At 37.1% G+C, this 20332-nt stretch overlaps 1 protein-coding gene across 1 annotated transcript in view; it reads left to right on the top strand.

The window, feature by feature from the left end:
• The window catches only part of vat1 (vesicle amine transport 1), a 38354-nt gene that overhangs the window by 5556 nt on the left and 12466 nt on the right, over nt 1-20332 (top strand). The window contains exons 2-4 of the mRNA XM_077212217.1: nt 1766-1973; nt 14489-14659; nt 16060-16149. Coding sequence (XP_077068332.1) covers nt 1766-1973; nt 14489-14659; nt 16060-16149 — 469 coding nt within the window. The remainder of the gene's footprint in view (nt 1-1765; nt 1974-14488; nt 14660-16059; nt 16150-20332) is intronic.

Genomic DNA, 20332 nt, shown 5'->3' with positions numbered 1-20332 from the left:
ACCAGAGAGTCTGGCGTTCTAATGGAAGATCGGGTCATGACATTTTGTTTAAAAATTACAAGCTCATTAAAAAAAGAAAAGAAATGCATGGATAAGTCATTATAAGATGCATTACGAAAATAGATGAGGTGAATTTCCATGCCAACTTCAGTTAGACTACAGTTTTCTTCATTTTTGTGCGCATGCTGTGAAGGACACCCAATGGGTCTCATTCATGAAACACGAGCAGAACGAATTTTTGTGTAAATCGTGTGTAAAGTGGTTCTGGCGTAAATTTTCGGATTCATTAAAATGTTCGTATTTTCTTAGTTGGTACACAAGAAATCTACACCTGCTCCCAGCCACGCGTAAATAGTGCGCTTAACACCCGAACGTTTTGCTCATTAATAAGGCTGCATTTTAATTCACCTTAATCGGGTACATATTTACACAGCATTTTGAAAAAATATTATATATATAGTAATTACATACGGTTTTTCTTATTATGATAGCCAGTAATAGCATCTGCGATGGTGGTCCTTCTCCAATTTTAATACGATTTTTCCGAAGTGAACTAATTCGTTTATTGCTCTCAAGCTTAATGTCGAACAATTTTCTTCTCACTTCTGGGAATGTTCGATTAACAGATGAAACTCCATTGACTGCATCTGTAATATGGTGCCAAGCTTCCTTTTTTTTAGGACCCGATACGCCACTATGTACGCTTGAAAATAAAATGTGGCGTTTTGAATGAACTTCTGATTATAAAACTTCAATTTCTGCATCTGAGAAATTTTACTTTTTCATTCGCATTCATGTCATAATATGATGCCCATATATAGTTGTCAGTCGGATATAATGGGCGGGATTTATGGTAATTGAGAATAAACGTGCACGCGCATCCCATTTATGACTGATTGGAATTCATTAACATACACACACATTTCACTATCACATCTGACGTTTACGAAGTATTTGTGAATCAGGAGAAGAGTTTTCGGGAAGGTCTCTTTACGCGCAAATCACTCGCATATTTACTCGTATATTTACGAATGTTTCATGAATGAGACCCAATGTGTATTTATCCTTCAAATATTCAATTCAATGCATTGTCATGTATACTTGAATAGACTGATGCAGTTCGACTATGCAACAAACTGATTTTTACCTGCACGTGTAAACGTACTTAATGGAGGTTCAGAGGTCTGTGTTACAAATGTGTGTGTAAACGTTTGGATACCTTGTATCTCCTCATTCCAAAGGAAGTAGTGGAAGTCTGCTGAGTTTTCCAGTTTTCCTGTTATCTGTGTGTATGGGTCTCCAAGGTAATTAAAGGATTTTCAGATACAACAGATATTATCAAACGACTCTAAATGGAGCACATTTATCTGCTCCAAGATAAAGTTTAGCGAAACAGTCCAGATGGCCTACAGTCCAGGTTCAAATATTTTGTTAAAGTATGCTAACTGTTTTGAAGGATAATGACAACAAAACATAGACAAAAGATCCCCCAGATCTGTGCAGCTGTGCAATTGTCTTGCCAAAAAAGTAAAAAAAAAAAAAAAAAATCCAACGCTACTCAAAACCAAAAAGGGCAAATCACCATACAGATCCAATGAGCTTCATCACATGTTCTCGAAAACAGTCTTTATGTATATTGATGTACACAACATTTTTGCAGCGCTGCTATGATGACTGACGGTGGCGTAAAACACTGAAAGGCATATTTTACAGGGCTGTTTTTCAAATGTGCCTTCAACATTTCTTTCTCTTTCCACGTCTGTAGGTGGGTGAAAAGGTTCTGGTTCTGAATCGCAGCGGTCTGTGGCAGGAAGTAGTTGTGGTGGCGACCACACACACCTTCCTGATGCCCGAGGGCATGAGCTTTGAGGAGGCGGCGGCACTTCCTGTCAATTACATCACCGCCTACATGATGCTCTTTGACTTTGGGCACCTGCGTCCCAACCAGAGCATACTCGTCCATATGGCCGCAGGTGAGTGAAAGTGTGTGTGGAGATTATGCTAATGTATTGCGGCTTCATAACAGGAATTGCATGCAACCTAATACAATTATATGTTCGTGAGCCACAACACAATAGATATATCCGTCATGTGCAGGTGTGCGTAAGTGTTTGTATATATGGCTCCTCCAGCTGGCCAAGAGGGAGCCCTGGGGCTTTTTACGCTGGCGAGGGAGTATACAACAGTGGTTTACATTTACTTCTGCGCTCCCATCATCATTCGTGTGAGTGGATCAGAGAGTCCCTTGTGTTAATTAACTATTTCCAAGTGTCCTCCCTAAAGGATCTTTCACTCTATGTGCAGGTGTACGTATGTGCTGTGTGTGTGTTGGGAATCTGTGCTCTCTAAATAATGACCTTTGGGAGACTCTGTAAGTGCAGGTTTGAATAGTTTATTTGTTCTCCGAGAATATTCCTGTAGGCGTCAAGCAAATCTCTTATCGATAAATTCATTCGAAGGAGTTCCTTAGCAGCCGTTTAGTTTATAAATGTTTAGACAATGTTCTGCCACCAGTAAAGACTGTTCTGTGGTTGTATTGGAAAAAACTTACCGATTTTGGGATGATGGGTATTTGGTTGAACTGTGATTACACAGTTGTTCATTATGTAACATTTCAAGTGATTACGTTTTTTCTAGTTCGAACAGAACAGCGTATATGTGTTTGCAGAATAAATTGTTATATGTAATATTGCAGGAAAACTTGTCACTCACATGAGATCGCAGCAAACGAAAGTATAGCAAACCACAACAATCCAAGATAAACTACAATAGGCAAGAAAAAACTATCGCAATGTCCGTTTCATGCCGACATTAACATTAGGTGCAGATTCATTGGATCATGGAGTCCAACCAATACATTTTTTTTCAGGGATTGGCCATATTGCCTCTCCGTTATTTTGAGTTTTATTGTAAACTGCTGTATATTTTTAATGTTTTGTGATATAGAAATAGTTTTTGTTAATCATCATTGACACCATGTTCTGAGCGCATCTGAGCAATTCATACACAGCGTCACCTAGTGTTCAGTTTCATTACTCCTTCAACAAATATTGTACAAATCTAATGTTTTTTTTTGTTGTTTTCAGCACAATCACGAACATATATGGACAACTTTAAAGGCGATTTTCTCAATGTTTCGATTTTTTTTTTTGCACCCTCAGATTCCAGATTTTCAAATAGTTGTATCTCGGCCAAATATTGTCCTATCCCAACAAACCATACATCAATGGAATGCTTATTTATTCAGCTTTGATGTGATGTATAAATCTCAATTTCAAAAAAATGACCCATGTGACTGGTTTTGTCATCAAGGGTCACATTTGTCTTTGGCAATTGACAACTTTTTTGCAATATACATTCAGTTTTTGCAGCTATATTTCTTGCTAGATTAATGTGTTTATGAAATTGTGTGAAAACTCATTTTAATAAGCATTCTGCCTCCTGAACCCTGGAAGGGACGTTCTGTAGTACAAGTCAGTATTTAGAAAGCCTTTTTCTTTTAAAAAAGAAAAGAAAAAAAGGTTTTAAAAATTTAAAGTGATGATATAGCCCAGTGGAGGTATTTCAGTGTTTTATATGCATGGTTTCCATGTTGCATTTGTTTCTGTGCGCTTGTGAGGAAAAAGTTTTACACTTGTTAGTGTGCAACGTTTGAGAAAAGAAATTTGTGTAAATGATACATAAAACCATTCTTGGAAAATGTTAGCATTCACTTCAGTGGGATAATTTACACAAGAATGGATTTACGAATGATTTACACAGGAATCTATTCTCCTTGTTTTTCATAAATGAGGCCCAATGAACGGACTGAACTGATATGTGTCTGATATCCCCTGTCGCTGTGAGTGCTGGTGGACATATGCATCAGTGTGGGTGTGGATGAAGCTTTGGCTCGGGGTGGAAGGAAACGCTCTCGTCCAACTGGAGTGTTGCAGAAACCAGGAATCTCAAACAATCTCGAAAGCGTCTCCTTGAACCACCACCACACCCTAACAGCGAAAGAGGGAATGTTTAAGACAAAACTTAGTAGTGGTCATAAATATTTGCAGAGAAATCAAACCAAAACCCCCATAATAAATAAATAGCTGTTCTGGCATCTCTTGAGCGAGGCGTCAGTCACAGATGAGTAGTCTGTAGTCATGTAGCACATCATGTTTCTCTTAATTATAACCATCTTTCTCTGTTTCAGCTTGTGTTTTCTTGTTCTTGAGATTGTTTGTGTGTGTATGAATGCTTGTGTGTGCGTGTGCACTCAGGAAACCCTTGGTATCTCACTGAACAGGATGTTTTTTGAATTCGCTGTAAAACTGGAAATGTGTTTCCTCTTGAGTTTCACTAAGAGTAAAGAATGGCACTGCACCTTCATATGGAGCACGATGTGCATTTCAGGCAAACATTGATGCGTTTTCTTGAAAGGAAAAATTAAAATTGTTATTAGTTACTCACCCTTATGTTGGTCTTAACCCATATAACTTTTGATACCTGTCACTCTGAAGCTGTCTGGCTTCAAAAAGTGTGCAGAGGCACCATAAAAGTATTCCATCACAAACCGACTGAATACAGGCGTAAATGGGGTCCAAAACATTTTGTGATCAGATCAGTCAAAGGTAGCTGAAAGTGCATGTGACACAACACATTTGTAGTGTAAATGCTAATCTGCCCTGATGCTTCCCGCACAACTGTGAAGAACCGCCTACTTGTTATAATAGTTTGTTGTATCTGGAGAACCGTAAAGGAAAGACGTGTATCAAAAAATGGGTGCTGCGTTTGTAAAATAAAACAAACATTTCACCATTTCATCGCACCAAAATAAGCATTCCAGGATTACAACATCCTGGAAGAACTGTTACCATCAGCAATGATATATAAAATCGATCTCTTTCGATATTTTAGAGTCCATAATCTGTTATTCTTTAAAAGATTTGTTCATACAAAAATGAATTTATTCATCCTCATGTCGTTTGAAACTCGTATGAATTCTGTTTCTTCTGTAGAAAAAGAGGTTTAAGAATTTTCTATTGCTTTTTGTGAGGAAAAGAGAAAATGTGCAGTGTTATTTTAGTATTTATTAATATTTTGAGTTTGATGCTGTTTTAGTACTTTTGTGTGTGTGTGTGTGTGTGTGTGTGTGTGTGTGTATGTATGTATGTATATATATATATATATATATATATATATATATATACACAATATTTATATATATATAATTTTTATTTATTATTATTTAAAAAAAAAAATTAGTTTCAGTGTTAGTAATTTGACTGCAACTTCAATTATGTATTGCGGTAACGTTGTCTCCGGTCTTCTAGGCTGTGCGCCTTCATGCTTTCAGCTTTGGACAGTGATTTGCAGGGAGGGTGGGACGTATGCTTTTTGTGCTATCCGGCTAAAGTTAGCATTTTCCCAGGTGTCCAGTGTTCGGCATGTTACTTAAAGTAATTATTTATAGTTACTAGTTACTTCTCACAAATAATAACTAAGTTACATCATTATAAAAGTAACTAATTACCAGAGAAAGTAACTATTGCGTTACTTTATAAAAGAATGTTCAAATAGGCCTATGTCAAATAACTTGGATGCCCCCAGTATTAAATATGTTACATGAATGAAATGGACACTTAATAGAATAAATTATTATTATAAAACATTGAACACTAATCTACACTATTTTAATGTTGCAGTGGGACAATGTGAGAGACACCTATTAAATTCAATATATTATTCTAAATATTATCATTACTATAGTAGAACAATAAAACATAATAGATGGTTTATACTTAATATCGTACAGACCACAACCGGCCAGCAAATAAGTTTAAAAATAAATTATGCTTCTTAAGAAATGTACCAAAAATGAATAAATAATAGTGCATATAATAATATTGTAGTAGTGCATATTAAAACGATAAAACTTTTACACAACTTCACAACTAAGACATACTGTAGCCTAAGTATTTTCTTCCTCACAAATGTAGACAGTTTAACATGAAGTGCTCTCTCAATATAATACTGAACAATTTACCAAAAAAAAGTATTATAATAATAAAGTATAATATTTTTGGGGTTTATTTTTATAACCTACAGAGGACGTCATCATCAGAGGTTATTTAAGCCAAATTCTGTTTGCCGCACGTGTTTACAACCGGTCAAACAAAGATGTTTTCTGGGAATGTTATTTTCGTTTTTTTTTTTATAACCTAAACAGAACGTTCCCATGAACGTTCCCTGTTATAGAGGGAATGCGCGTGACATCACCGTCAGCTGGAGTGATTGAGGCCACTGAGTGGCAAAAAGACTGATCGGCAGCATTGGTTTTCAGCGTGAATGCCGTGAAAAACACAAACACATCTAAAACGGGAACGAGCTTTGCGATTGACTGTACAACTACATTTGACAAATCTGAGGTATATTTTTACAGACTGCCGAAAGCTACAGAACAGAGAAGCAAATTGATCACTGCAATTTATAGAAATAACTTTACTCCAGGCAGAGAAAAATGGATTAGCAGTTATCATTGAGCACGTTTACATGCACACCAGTAAGCTGATAACTCACAAATGTCAGCTTATTGAAATAACCAGTTTTCGCTGTTTACATGCAAACCAGTAAAACCAATGCAAGTAATGACTTTATTAACAACACACCATGACTTAATTAATAAATGAGGCCATGACCCTGTGTGACGACAAAACATTAATTTGCGTATCTGACTCTATTTCATTTGTTATGTCGGTTTATGTTAAATAAAGCTTGCAACATGTAAGCGGGAAACTTACAGCTCGTATATTATCGTATATTATGCAGTAACGGTTATAGCGTTAGCACTATAGCACTTCAATAAGCCGACAGAAAGCAGGTTAATGCGTTTACATAATGCGAAATCCGAGCAAGAGGCAAAAAAACTACCTGTGTCGACCGGTTTATGCTTAAGCCGGTTATGACCCTATACTCCGATAAAAGAAAACGGGTTTTCGCGTTTACATGACCACATGCGTTGTCGGCTTATTACGCATAATCTGATCTTTTTTAAATAAACTGACAAAAAAACTATAGGCTACAAGTTTTAGGGCTGGACGATATGATTATAGCCTATATATAACATTGATATTGTGATTACCTGGATTTAGACCTACCTATATTGTATTTATATAAAGCCTTCACAGGCAAATTTGCTTCACGTATTTCCCCGGCGTCGAAATCAGGCACATATAAATGTCAGGAAACACGATGGCTGCATGTCAATATCCATGGATCACTGATTCTTTGGTAGGCCTAAGTTGTAAGGAACACTTATATGGAGTCCAACCATCGTTTGTTTTACTCTCGTTTCCCCTATTAAATCCAGTCACGCAGCAGCTCTTTTGCCACTCAGTCAGGCTGAGGGGGCGGTTCCCCTGGGAAAATGACGTCAACAATGCATACCCTCTATTTTTAGGTTTTATTTTTATAACCTAAGCAGAACCTTCCCAGAACGTTCCCTGCAGGTTATTTTTTAGATTTTATTTGTATAACCATGTAAATTAATTAAAACGTTGTAGATGATACCAATAGGCTATAGAGAGTATTCTAATGCTCGGACACCCTCTGTCTCTCTCGGGCATTGTTGAGCGCACTCGCCGCGTTCGCTTTGGTCCACTCCGGCGCCTCATAAACGCACACATACACACACCATAGAAAAAACTTTGCAGGTCTTATGGCGGAGAGAGAGAGCATACTCGGATGAAAACCACTTCAGTGAGTTCAATTATAGTAACGGCACATTTTTGTGTAAGTAACGGTAACTGCGTTGTAACGGGTGAAATAGTAATTCGTTTGATCACTCGTTACTGAAAAAGATAACGCCGTTAGTAACGTCGTTTATTTATAACGCCGTTATTCCCATCACTGCAGGTGTCCTACAGCACCTTTAAAGGGCACATAACACTCAGTTTCTGCCAATATCATGTGAATCTTGAGTACCTATATAGAGTAGCATTGCATCCTTCATATCTCCGAAGAGTCTTTAGTTTGATCAGATTTATAAAAGACAGATCACGTTGTACCAATTCTTTCCGAAAACAGCCAAACTCCTGGAGGCGTGGCGTGGGCGGAGCTAAAGAGTCACACACAATACATCATCGCATTATCTCTGGTTAACTTTTGATTCACTATATGTTTGTGTTGTTTACATTATATGCACGATTGCCAAAAAAACACAGACGTTTGATGTTACTTACCGCCTGCAATTACGACTCATGACCGGGATCTTTTATCGCTGGGACCGCTCCATCTTTCAGTCTCAAATGATCTTCAAATCCACATTGAACTGGGCCTTGTTTATAAAACATTCGTCACAGAAATCCCGGGAACAAGCAAACACACTTGCACTACTCTGTTGCTGCCCTGGAAAAACTTAACTGCATCCACTGTTCCCCTAACACTGGGTTCTTTGGGAAGCTGAACAAAGTTATCTTTCTCTCACAACCAAAAACACACTGATTTCGTGGTCTATAAACAAAATGACAGTGCTGCCGACAGCTTCCGTAACCCGAACGAAGCACATTGATGGGCGTGCTCTTGCTCTTGCTCTGGTTGATATGTGCATGCTCTTCCAGGAGAAGTGCCCATACAAGGAATTCCGTCCTTTATTACATCATACAGGGCCATAATCAAAAAAAAAAAAACGTTCTGAAACTTATACGAATCCTGAAGGAGTGTATTTGGCACAGAAATACTCCGTCATACATCCAACCCGTCTTTTGACCCGAAACTTTGGCCATGTTTAGCATGAGAATCCAACTCTTTTACAGTGTAAATAAGTCAGAATGTATGAAATGGCATTAGACATCCCCTTTAAAATGTGATGGAGTAGCCTACACTTGATTGAATAAACTGCCAGAACAAATCCAAGCTGAGCACAGCCTCTTCATTGTGATGGCACCTCATGCCAAATACTACAGCATCATCTGTCTGATTGGTGTGTGACTCACTTGAATTCGATTGACCAGTCACTAGCCATTTCATTAAGTTTTTTTGGAACTTTGCTCTGATTTGAGATCCGTTTGAAAGAATTCAAGAACAAGATGCAGATAAAAGAAGCTGTTTATAAATTAGCACAAATTTGCAACCTCCACTTTGAATTCTGTCAAAAAAACTTGCAGTGAAACAAGTCCCACTCTCTCTCTCTGTCCTCTATTTGCACTGAGGGTGTGGGCTGAGTGCTCGTATGTTGGGAATCTGCAGAATTCCTCTGTGTTTTGGGGGAAAATTCCCTCTCGCTAGAGGAGGGTGATACTGGGAGGGTAATATTGTTGTGGCCGAGATTGTTGGCTGCCAAGTGTGTGTGTGCGTGTATGAATGTGTGGATAGAGGGAAACATAAAGAGTTCACTGTGTGTGTTTCACCCTCATACGCCCTTGTGTAAAACAGCCCGATTAGATGAACATTCTGCTTAATTTTCTTCTGCAGATTCTCGTGTTTAATTCCATTTATTGCACTTAAATTTGTTGTGGAATTTTATTTGTGTAGCTACAGATTCTTTGTTTTCTTGCTCTTTCTAAATCCCTCACTCTACAAACCCTGAGTCAGTTTGATCTGTGTGTATGTGTAATATATATATATATATATATATATATATATATATATATATATATATATATATATATATATATATATATATATATATATATATATATATTTTTTTTGTATAATATTATTCAGAAAAGCTTTGTATGGATTGCTTTTGAATCACATTTTGCCAAAGCAGCCAGACCTTTAGCTAAATGACATATGGTCTGGTCCACACTGCAGCTTATTCTGGCCAAGACCTGATCACTTGGACAGAAAAAGACCTTCTGAAGTGACCGACTACACTTTTGGGTTTCCAAGCTGTTTAAAGGCGGGTTATCTTGAATAAACCACACTTAAAAACCAGTGTGGACAAAAAGTATTTCAAATAAAGATGCCCCCCTTACCACTTAACTATGTTTACCACAATTACTATGGTAAATGGTTACTGTTGGAAAGAAATGTAATTTTTTTGTAAATAAGAATTTCTGTTGTATTTTTACATATAAAAGCTGCATTATTTGATCAAAAATACAGTAAAAAACTAATATTGTGAAATATTGTTAATAATTTTAAAATATTACTAAGTTAAATAACGGGTTTCTATTTTAATATATTTGAATGATCCTTCAGAAACATTTCTTATTATAAATGTTAAAAACGGCTGCCTAATATTTTTGTGGAAACCATGATTTTTTTCAGGATTCTTTGAATAGAAAATTCAAAAGTGAAAATTCAAAAAAACAGCATTTTTATGTGAAATAAATATTTTGTGATGCATACAAAATGTCTTTACTGTCACTTTTGATTTAATGCATCCTTGCTGAGTAAAAGTATAAATTTCTTTCAAAACAAAATCTAAATATATCTAATATATAAATATAAATATCTTGCTCTAGTTAGACCTCCTTGGGTCTGAGGTGATTTCCCATGCTTGAAGCCACTCCTATCTATGCAGAAAAGACTTTCACACAAAAGACTTAGCGAACACATGAGGCTGAGTGAGGGAGAAAAAAGTGCACATACTTTTGGAGATTAGTAGATATGAGCACACATGAAAGAGGTTAATTTTGTGTACATTTTCTGTGAGGTTAAGGGGATCTCTTGGCAGCTCTACCGCAGGTCTTGTGATCGGAGCTCAGTGGTCATGGGGCGGCCTGGCACCGCAAACCCCGAGGTCCAGGAGACAAGACGAGAGAGACAGCAGGTTAAAAAGCGCGATGTGAAAGAGACGTGTGTTCCCATGCATTGTGAGCTCTCTGACACAGAAAATGGCGGCCCTGCTGTGTGTCGCCATGGCAACACAAACTTCATTCACTACCGAGTGAATGAGAAAGGAAGAGAGAGCCGTTTAATGAAATGATGGAACAGAAGATACTGTAGGCTATATGAACATTACATGAGCTTGATTCAGTGTCAGTCCTCACTGAACTCTTTCCCTAACATACAGCTAAACAAATCCACACACAGTAGATCAACTTTCACCGGGTCAAAGTAACAACATCAAGAGAAGTAAATATTCTCATTTCACACTCAATTTTTACACACATTCAAGTGTTAACTGCATCGAGCTCAACCATTCAACAATGCTATCAGTGTTATTGTAACAAAGTTTTATTTGGTCCCAAACAAGCTAGACTGTATGGAGTTATAGATTTATTTAGATGAATTTTGCAAGCCTGCTATTCCTTCCCCCCCCCATTTGTATACATTTTGTTTCTTTAGGCTATATTTGTACTGTTACTCATTCTGGGTTAAGTTTTTATTTTATTCTATTTCTATGAATTTAAATATAAAATATTTCATTTTTTTTAAGATTTTTATATCTTATATATATATATATATATATATATATATATTTTTTTTTTTTTAAGATTTTGTTCCTCTAGGGCCTAGGCTATTTTTTTTCCATGCTGTTATTTACTTAAAATTCAAATTTGAACTCCTGAAAAAAAGGGACTCAATTTTTTAGAACATCAGGCACTAAAATTTTGTATCCTGTTCATGAAAAGTGCCAGCTGAAGAAAATGTGTGTGTGTGTGTGATTGCAAGTCCAGTTCCTCTCAATCTGAAGCCTAGAGCATTTGATGATCACATTTTATGAGTATAACTATGTTTGTGCGCTCTATTAATTTTGCCATTAGATAAGGTTTACCCTTTATAGGTTCATGCACTAGTGACCTTTTAAGACACTGCTCTGCCTCTCCCTTAGAAACACACATGCAAGACACACAGTCAAAATTGAGATGAAATTTTCACAACCTATACAATGTAAATGGAATCTTTAAGACATCAGAGTATAGATTCAGATGTTCGCAAGCTCTGTTCGATTCGATTTCGATTCTCGAATCAACTCGATGCATATAGATTTAATAAAAATCCTATATTTATAAAAAAGAACAGTGAACATCATTTCTTTTCGTTAATTAACCACTTGTAAACTTAAGAGCCACAAACCACTATATTAAACTCTTTTTATTTTAGGTACACTTGGGTACATTAAAACAGAACTCTACTCTATATTTCAAATGCATACAATGAATAGACAGAATTTTGAGATTTCAAGATGAAAACAAATCCAGTTTAATGTAAAATAACACTGCATAGTCTTTTAGTCCTGACTAAATGAATACATAGGCTATTAATCCTGATTCCTTACAATTAAAGCCATCTTTTGTTGTTTTGACAACAAAATTAATGACAGACACATATGGCTGCTTTCAATTTAAGAACTAATGCACAGATACATTATGGTTTCATTATACAGGTGGTTTGCACCTACGTCACGATTTGGTCAGTTACCCGGATGCGCGGCCATATTGGAGATACTCGGATGTAAACAACAGGATGGATTGCACTGTTTATGTACTACTGAACACATTGTTACACTTATTTATGATGTCTAAACTACGGAAAAAACACATGGAAGCTGCAAAATCATATAGAGATTGACTTTAAGCAGAAAAAAGCGTGGAATTTTGACGAACTAAAGTTAATATGTGGTAAAGATCTGAACGAGCTAGCTTCTCTAGCCCTTACTGCTATTCTTCCTTCTATTTCCTATCCTGACATAGGCTTCGTTCAGATTGTCAGTCCAAAAAAAACACATTTTCAGCTACAATAATTTCACATATCAGGAAATCCGCTTCAGTCTGAACGCTCTGATCGGATTTCGCGTGGTATTTGACTTTCTCACGCCATGTAAAATGTAAACGTCAGATGTTGTAATAGGGAACATGCCGAAAGTCGCTGCCGAAACAAGGCTGTGTTGTTGCCGGACAAGCAGAAAATTATTACTTTTGAAACTGGCGCAGATAAGAGCGCAGAAAAAAAGCTGTGTATACCAGCCTCCTACAGTTCTGCATCAGCTCCAGACGCAGGAGTCCAGCACGGAGGCTACACATTTCCATGTTGTAAAATTTAAATAAGACAACATCTCATTGCAAATGCACACCCCTCCATCAACGCAACGTCATTGCCATATTGCCAAAGAGCTGCATGAACACACAAACCGGATCTGAACAGTTGCGATACACAGTCTGGACATCATTTTAGATCAGATTCCAATCGGATACAAAGATAATCGGATTTGTACTGACAGTGTGAATGTGGCCATAGTTAACTACTTTACGTCAACATTTTAGCCATAGTCAACGCTTCATTTACACATGTGGCTGATGCAAACGCTTTCATATGTTTTTTTTTTTTGCACTCTTCTCTTTAACTCTTTGGCAGTCTTTAGAACTCGAAATATACTCTTTTTGCGACCGATTAGTACAGACCAAAAAACGCCCATTTTTCAGCAGCAATAATCAGCCAGATATACAAGTCCGTTCAGTTCAGTGGCATTGTTTACGTTCAGTGCCTCCAAAATGGCCGACTTCCGGATTGATGACGTGTAGTGAAACCCTCTATTAGCATAATCCCCGTCCATGAGTTACAACTAAGTAAATTACGTGTCCAGGAACACTGTGGAATCTCCTGGACTTCCTTCTCAGGTTTGGTTCCAGTATATAGCAAAAATGCTAAAGAGACTAACTGGCCATAGTCATTGGCTTTCCAAGTCCAGCGTTTTTTCAGCTGAGATACTTTGGTTGTTATGATACAGAATATCCATGGCAGTAATGTTACTAGTATCTCATTTTTAAGAAAATGACTGAATATAAAAATGCAGTAATCAGCAATATTAACTTCTCCATTGTTGTTCATTCATTGTTCAAGGAGGATGGTTGGTTGGTGTAGTATTTGTCCCGCCCCTCCTCCATTGTGATTGGACAGCTGGGTAAAAAGTGACAGTGACTAGTGCCAATTTTGAACGGTAAAAAAAAAAAAAAAAAAAAGCACAGGGCAAATCAGCTTGTGAAATAATATTATTATGGTACATAGTGCATCAAAATGCAATGTCATCAGTTTGCCTAAATTAGAACACAGAACATTCAAATGTTTTGCGCACCATTTACACGTGGTAGGGAGCAGGTTCTAAATTTCAAAACGGCTTTACGAACGATTTAGACAATTTGTTCTGCTCGTGTTTCTTGAATGAGGCCTTTTGTACACAAGTAAAGTGTTCTCGTAAAACATTCACCATAAACCACCACATTTAAACATTAAGCTTTTAGATGACTCTGACACATTTTGTATGGATTTTAGAATGCATTTTTACTCGAATGCATTTTTTTTTCTGGAAATCAAGAATTAAGCAGACAGAAACTCCAAGTTATCTGTCCTTGAAACCACAAGTTAAACGGGCCAGGGATAATGGGATTGCTACAATGGCCCAAATGTTTGTACATGTGTGGGTGGCTGTTCATCTTTAAGGTCAAATGGCTGCATTGAGTTTTGTCCTCTTGTACCCTTTGCTTGCATGGTTCTGCTTTTGTTTTGAGATGAAAAATGCTGAAAATACTTTGTGTTGAGAGTTCTTGTTTTGTTCCCTCTCTAGGTGGAGTAGGCATCGCTGCCACTCAATTGTGTAAAACGGTGAACGATGTCACAGTGTTTGGCACCGCCTCAGCCAGCAAGCACGAGGTCATCAGCCAGGGTGGAGTCACGCACCCCATCGACTACCGGACACGTGATTACGTAGAGGAGATCCGTAAAATAAGCCCCAAAGGTACGCACAGACACCGCAAACCAGCTTTGCACTACCATGCAAAAGTTTGGGGACACAATAAATTGATCAAAAGTGACAGCAGTAAAGACATTTATAAAGTTAGAAAAGATTTCTATTTTAAATAAATGCTGATCTTTAGAACTTCCTAATCATCAAAGAATCCTGTTTATTTTTTATTTTTTTTTACGTGTGCAAATAGCCTAATAATGAATATGTTGCAATTAAAGAAAGAATGGACAGCCTATAAAGTCTCCTCTAAGAAGTCTATAAGGAATTTTTCTGCTTTGAATTGCTGTTAACGGACCGTTTTTGTATATTTAACCTTGGAGTCCATCCGTCTACCCTGTCTTTCCACATTTGTGTTTTTAGGTTGTGTATCTGATGTGTATATTCAGGTTTTGTGTGTATGTTTAGTCAGGTGTAACTCTTAACACGCAGTCTGATAAAATGTTGTTTACTCTTTTATCTTATCAGAGAAACAGACAAAACAAATTCCTTTCTTTTTGTTTAACTCTTTCCCTGATGAACATTTTATTTGATGTACCCCTCTGACCATAGCAATCTTAGAAATTTAGAAACATTATCACATTGATGACATTCCACTCCGGTCAAGAGGAGATCAATGTTAACCCATAAAATAACTGTTTTTGTGTTCAGTGATACACTGATGTGCTAAAATATAACTGCAAAGACAAGGCCATCTGCAGTATAAGACAGAGATTCTGAAATAGTATAAAAAACTTAACACCTGTGCCAGCACACTTCAAAAAAAAAAAAGAAGGGGAAAAAAAAAAGACTTGGACGAGTTACAATGCAGAAAGTACTTTTCTGAGAGTGTTGTTATTTGGCTGTTAGACCGTTTGCATGGTAAAACATTGTCAACATGTGTTGCTAAAAATATCAAAATAACTAAATAAACATTTATAGGATTCTTTGATTAATAGAAATACTGAAAAAGTATTGATATTGAAAACAGTTGTGCTGCTTAATATTTTTGAGAAGCACAAAACAATTTTATCAGGATTCTTTGAGAAAGTTCAAAAGAACAGCTTTTATTTAAAATATAAATCTTTTCAAACAATGGAAAAGTCTTTACTGTGACTTATGATAAATTTAATGCATCCTTGCTTTTATAAAAGTATTAATTTCATTATTTTAAAATTTACTGACCCCAAACTTTTTTTAACAGTAGTGTATATTTTTGCTACATGCCGTATATTTTGTTAATGACTGCCAATTAACGTTTAATTTACACAATATTCTCTCACAATTCACACAAAAATGTGTTAACTGAAAACATGCACTCTGAATTTGACTTGTAGATACAGTATTTATAAATATGGTAAATGGAGGAGAATTAATTTGGTAATTTAGCATATGTCTTGCTGCCTGTGTTTCAGGGCTGGATATTGTTCTGGATCCTCTGGGAGGCTCTGACACCCATAAGGGCTATAACCTACTGAAGCCAATGGGGAAGCTCATCAGCTACGGTGAGCCACGAGGGACATTCTGAATATCAGCTTGTGTACATTCTACATGTTTATATGTTTTCATCACTTTGACCAAATACTACAGTTAAAGTAATGTCTGATCTTAGGTTTTACTGGTTAAGTTGAACAAACCACAGTAGACACCCGAAAGTCACGCCCATGCCCACACAATCAAAATTTAGGCACAGATAGTGTTAATCTGTTTTTATTTTTTTACGATTTGGGCCTTGATTAAAAGCAATCTGAGGTGGGCTGTGTGTTCAGAAGTTTAATGAATACTCAACCAATCAAAAAATAACACCAGAAAAGTGCAGTATTTTTCTATTATTAGCTGAAGGGTAACAGTGTAGCGTGTAATACACTCACAAGACACTTCAGTCTGTAGCGGGAAAGCAGAGGCTGACAATCACTCAGGCAAAAATGATATGTATGCATCTTCATATTTTCTTGTAAATATGAATATACATTTTTATTGTTCTGACCGATTTTAAAAGTTTCATTTGGCAGCCACTTAAGTGGGTCATACATTGATCAGTTGAAATACAGTAGAAAACCTTGCACATTTAAGAACGTACATTTATTGCATGGACGGAGCAAGAACATAATGTAAGTGTATGAATGCAAATGCATAGTTCAATTGTAACCTTGCTCTCTTTGGCTTGCTGTTAATGTTGTTAAACTGAATGTGCAAGGCAAACTGTCTGCTTAAATAACACTGAAATATGGATGAGCTGTTTATCTTTCAATCAGTTACAGAACCCGTTTTGCTGTTGAAAACTCGAGAAGCATGTCAGTGCAGGTATAGAGAAACTTTTATTTAAAGGGGTAGTTGATTTATGATTTCCCTTTTCTAACTTTAGTTAGTGTGTAATGTTGATGTTTGAGCATAAACAACATCTGCAAAGTTACAACGCTCAAAGTTCAAAGCAAAGGAAGAGTTATTAAAGGACCACAACAAGCTGCTGGTAGGGATTACACGAGCTTCCTCCCGGGTTAGTGACATCACTAACCCTAAAATTTACATAAACCCTGCCCCTGTAACCAGGCAGTCCATGTTGACAAGGGGAAGAGTTGTTGTAGTAGAGCACATTTGTGAGTCTGCTCAAGCTGTCGCATCCGTGTTTTCACATGCAATACAGTACGTAACACAAATGCAATAGCATGTCACTCTGTAGGCATCTTACAACAGTTCCCACACGAGCGATTTTATAGATTATCATGACAGAATATGCTAGTCAAAGACTTGAAGATGGTTAACTCTAGGGGTGGGGGGAAAAAAATCGATTCTTAGATGCATCGCGATGCGGACGTGGACGATTCTGAATCGATTCACAAATGTCAAAAATCGATTTTCAAAAAAAAAAAATTTTTTTTTTTTTTAGATATGTAGCCTATTTATAATGACGTAATATTGACGGAACGCAAAAGACGGAACTCTGAAGCGCGGAAGTGCAGTGCCCGGACCGTCTGTCTGTGGCGTGCGCACATAACAGAGACGCGATGGCTGAGCGCGAAATCCAAACACCCTCCTCGTTAAAAGCTGACGTGTGGAAATATTTTGGCTTCTATGAAGTTGAAGGGGGAAAGGAGCTGGACAAGAGCCACACTAGTTGTAAGCTTTGTAGAATAAAACTAAAATATTTCGGCAACACGACAAATATGAGAAGCCATATGACACGTTTCCACCCAGAGGAGGAAAAACACTCGGCTGTACCAGAGCCGTTTCTCTCTATGGCTCTGGGCTGTACCGGTGTTCAGACGATTTCTGCTGCCTTGTCGAAAAATGCTACCCAAACGCAAATCGATTATAGATAATGTTGATTCATTCTCTATTGTTTCCATAATGGTGTAAATCTCACAATATTATAACATCGTTATTTCATTTTAATCAGGGTAAGTGTATGGGGAGCATATTTGGATATTTTAAATGAACTAGCAATTATCACATTTGATATAACAAGTAAACATGATATTATTATATGAAATAAAATTATAATAAAATTCGAAGTTAAGAGTACAGTATAATGTACTGTTTTTATTTTTAAAACTGTGTGAAAAGTAAAAAATATCATCAAATATTCATCTTTGACCTGTCAAAGTTTCCTACAAGTATCCACAGCAAGGATGCATAGATTTATGGGCATGGTTAAGCAGAAGAAAAATGAGTCTGCACATGCACCAGTAAGTAGCACATCTCGATGGGTAGCATGAATCGTCAGAACACCTGTTGTTGTTATATTATTAATTTACTACAAGTATGCTGCTAGTTCAGGCACACATTTATTTTCCTGTTGGTTCTTTGCAATGTTAATAAAATATATTGTACGTTAATTCTTTATGGGTCATTACTTTGTACTTTTAAAGCAAAGTATTTATATTCACACACACACACACACACACACACACAAAAGATTCAGATAATCGATAATCGCTTTTGAATCGAATCGAATTGTGAGGTGCCTAGAGATTCCCACCCTAGTTAACTCTAGGGGTGGTGAAAAAAATCGATTATTGATTAATCGCGAATATGTTATGGACGAGTATGAATCGATTATTAAATCTTCAAAAATCGATTTTTTTTTTTATTTGAAAAAAAAAATGCATTATTTTATTTTTTTAAAAATTTTATACCGGAAGTTGAACGTCACGATCGCGCCCAGTTCCAGTTAGCAAGCGCGTGTAACGCACGGTCTATGGTGTAACCAGCCAGAGCGAGTTAGAGCAGGTGTGTAAAAAGGAAGAACCAGGAACGAGCTCCATCTGAGCTCAAAGCAAGCGTGTGGATTCATTTTGGTTTTCATGGCAGGAGCTCTAAACATGTTGATATGACGCATGCCGTCTGTCGACATTGCCACACTAAACTGAAGTACTGCGGCAATACGAGCAACGTGAGGGCCCACATTTCCCGCTTTCATCCAGAGGAGGCAGGGTGTTACTAGGCCTGTCGCGATAATCAATAAATCAATTAATCGCACGATGAAAAAAAATTAGCTCGATAATTTTTCCGGCTGCGATAATTACCAGTTGCATACTTGTTTTCCTCATCTCTCTCTCTACCAAAGAGACTGGATGACAATATCAACGCTAACCGCCACACATTGATTTTCGAATGTTTTTTTATTTATTTTTTATTTTTTACTGAGCCTATTTACAATCGTATTTGATTGCAGAGCGCCGGAGCGCAAGCACTAGCCTACCTCTCGCTCGTTCCTCTCTCTCTCGCGCGCTCGCTCTCTTACCCTCATATCAGGCGCCGTCTAGGGCTTATATCAAACTTCATTCACGCACACATATATGAAACACTTGCATACACATATATTAAGTAGTCAAACATACATGTATACTGCTGAATGCTCAAACAAATACATATGAAATGCACAACGACACACCTAAAGTCGCTCACGCACATACACGCAAACTCTACACACACGAGATGCGCGCACATACAAACTCTCCACGCACATAGCCTACTCATATGTGACATGCATGGCACACACAAACTCTCCACGCACATATGAGACATGCGCGCACACACTCATATGAGACGCGTGTGCGCACACAAACTCTCCACGCACATACTGACGCGAGCACACACACACACAAACTCGCGCACAAACTCAATGAGACGGAACACACACAAACTCTCCGTGCACATACTCATATGAGACGCGAGCGCACACACACACACACACACACAAACTAGCGCACATACTCATCTGAGACGCATGCTCACACAGTACATGATATGATTCTCAGTGTGAACAGAAATCACACATTGGTAAGAGCATTTTTTGTTAACACAGACAGAGTCCATTGCTTTTATTGTTTTTGGTTGTTTTGTTCATTTAAATAGTCTTTAGAAATAAAAGTTTATTGATCTTTGAGAAGGTGCACCTTCATTATTATGCCATTATCATTATTTTAGAAGAAAATGGTCTCAGAACGACTTTATTATCAATATTATAGTTTATCGCAATAATTTCTTGGACATTTTATCGCCCAGCAAGATTTGTTATCATGACAGGCCTATAGGTGTTACTGAAGTTACAGTAAGTTGTTCAAAAATGTTCGTTTTGTCTTCTTAATGATTAAATTGGAGAATTTTCTTCTAGAAAGGTGTTCAGGTGGAGAAAAAAACTATCTTTACCTTGATATGTTTCGACTGCAACCTGCAGTCTTCCTC

This window comes from Siphateles boraxobius, unplaced genomic scaffold (assembly GCF_051911475.1).
Source record: "Siphateles boraxobius isolate OS27281-9 unplaced genomic scaffold, OSU_SipBor_1 66, whole genome shotgun sequence".
NCBI lineage: Eukaryota > Metazoa > Chordata > Actinopteri > Cypriniformes > Leuciscidae > Siphateles > Siphateles boraxobius.
The sequence above is the reverse complement of the archived record's forward strand: the minus strand, read 5'-3'. Positions and strand labels throughout refer to the sequence as shown.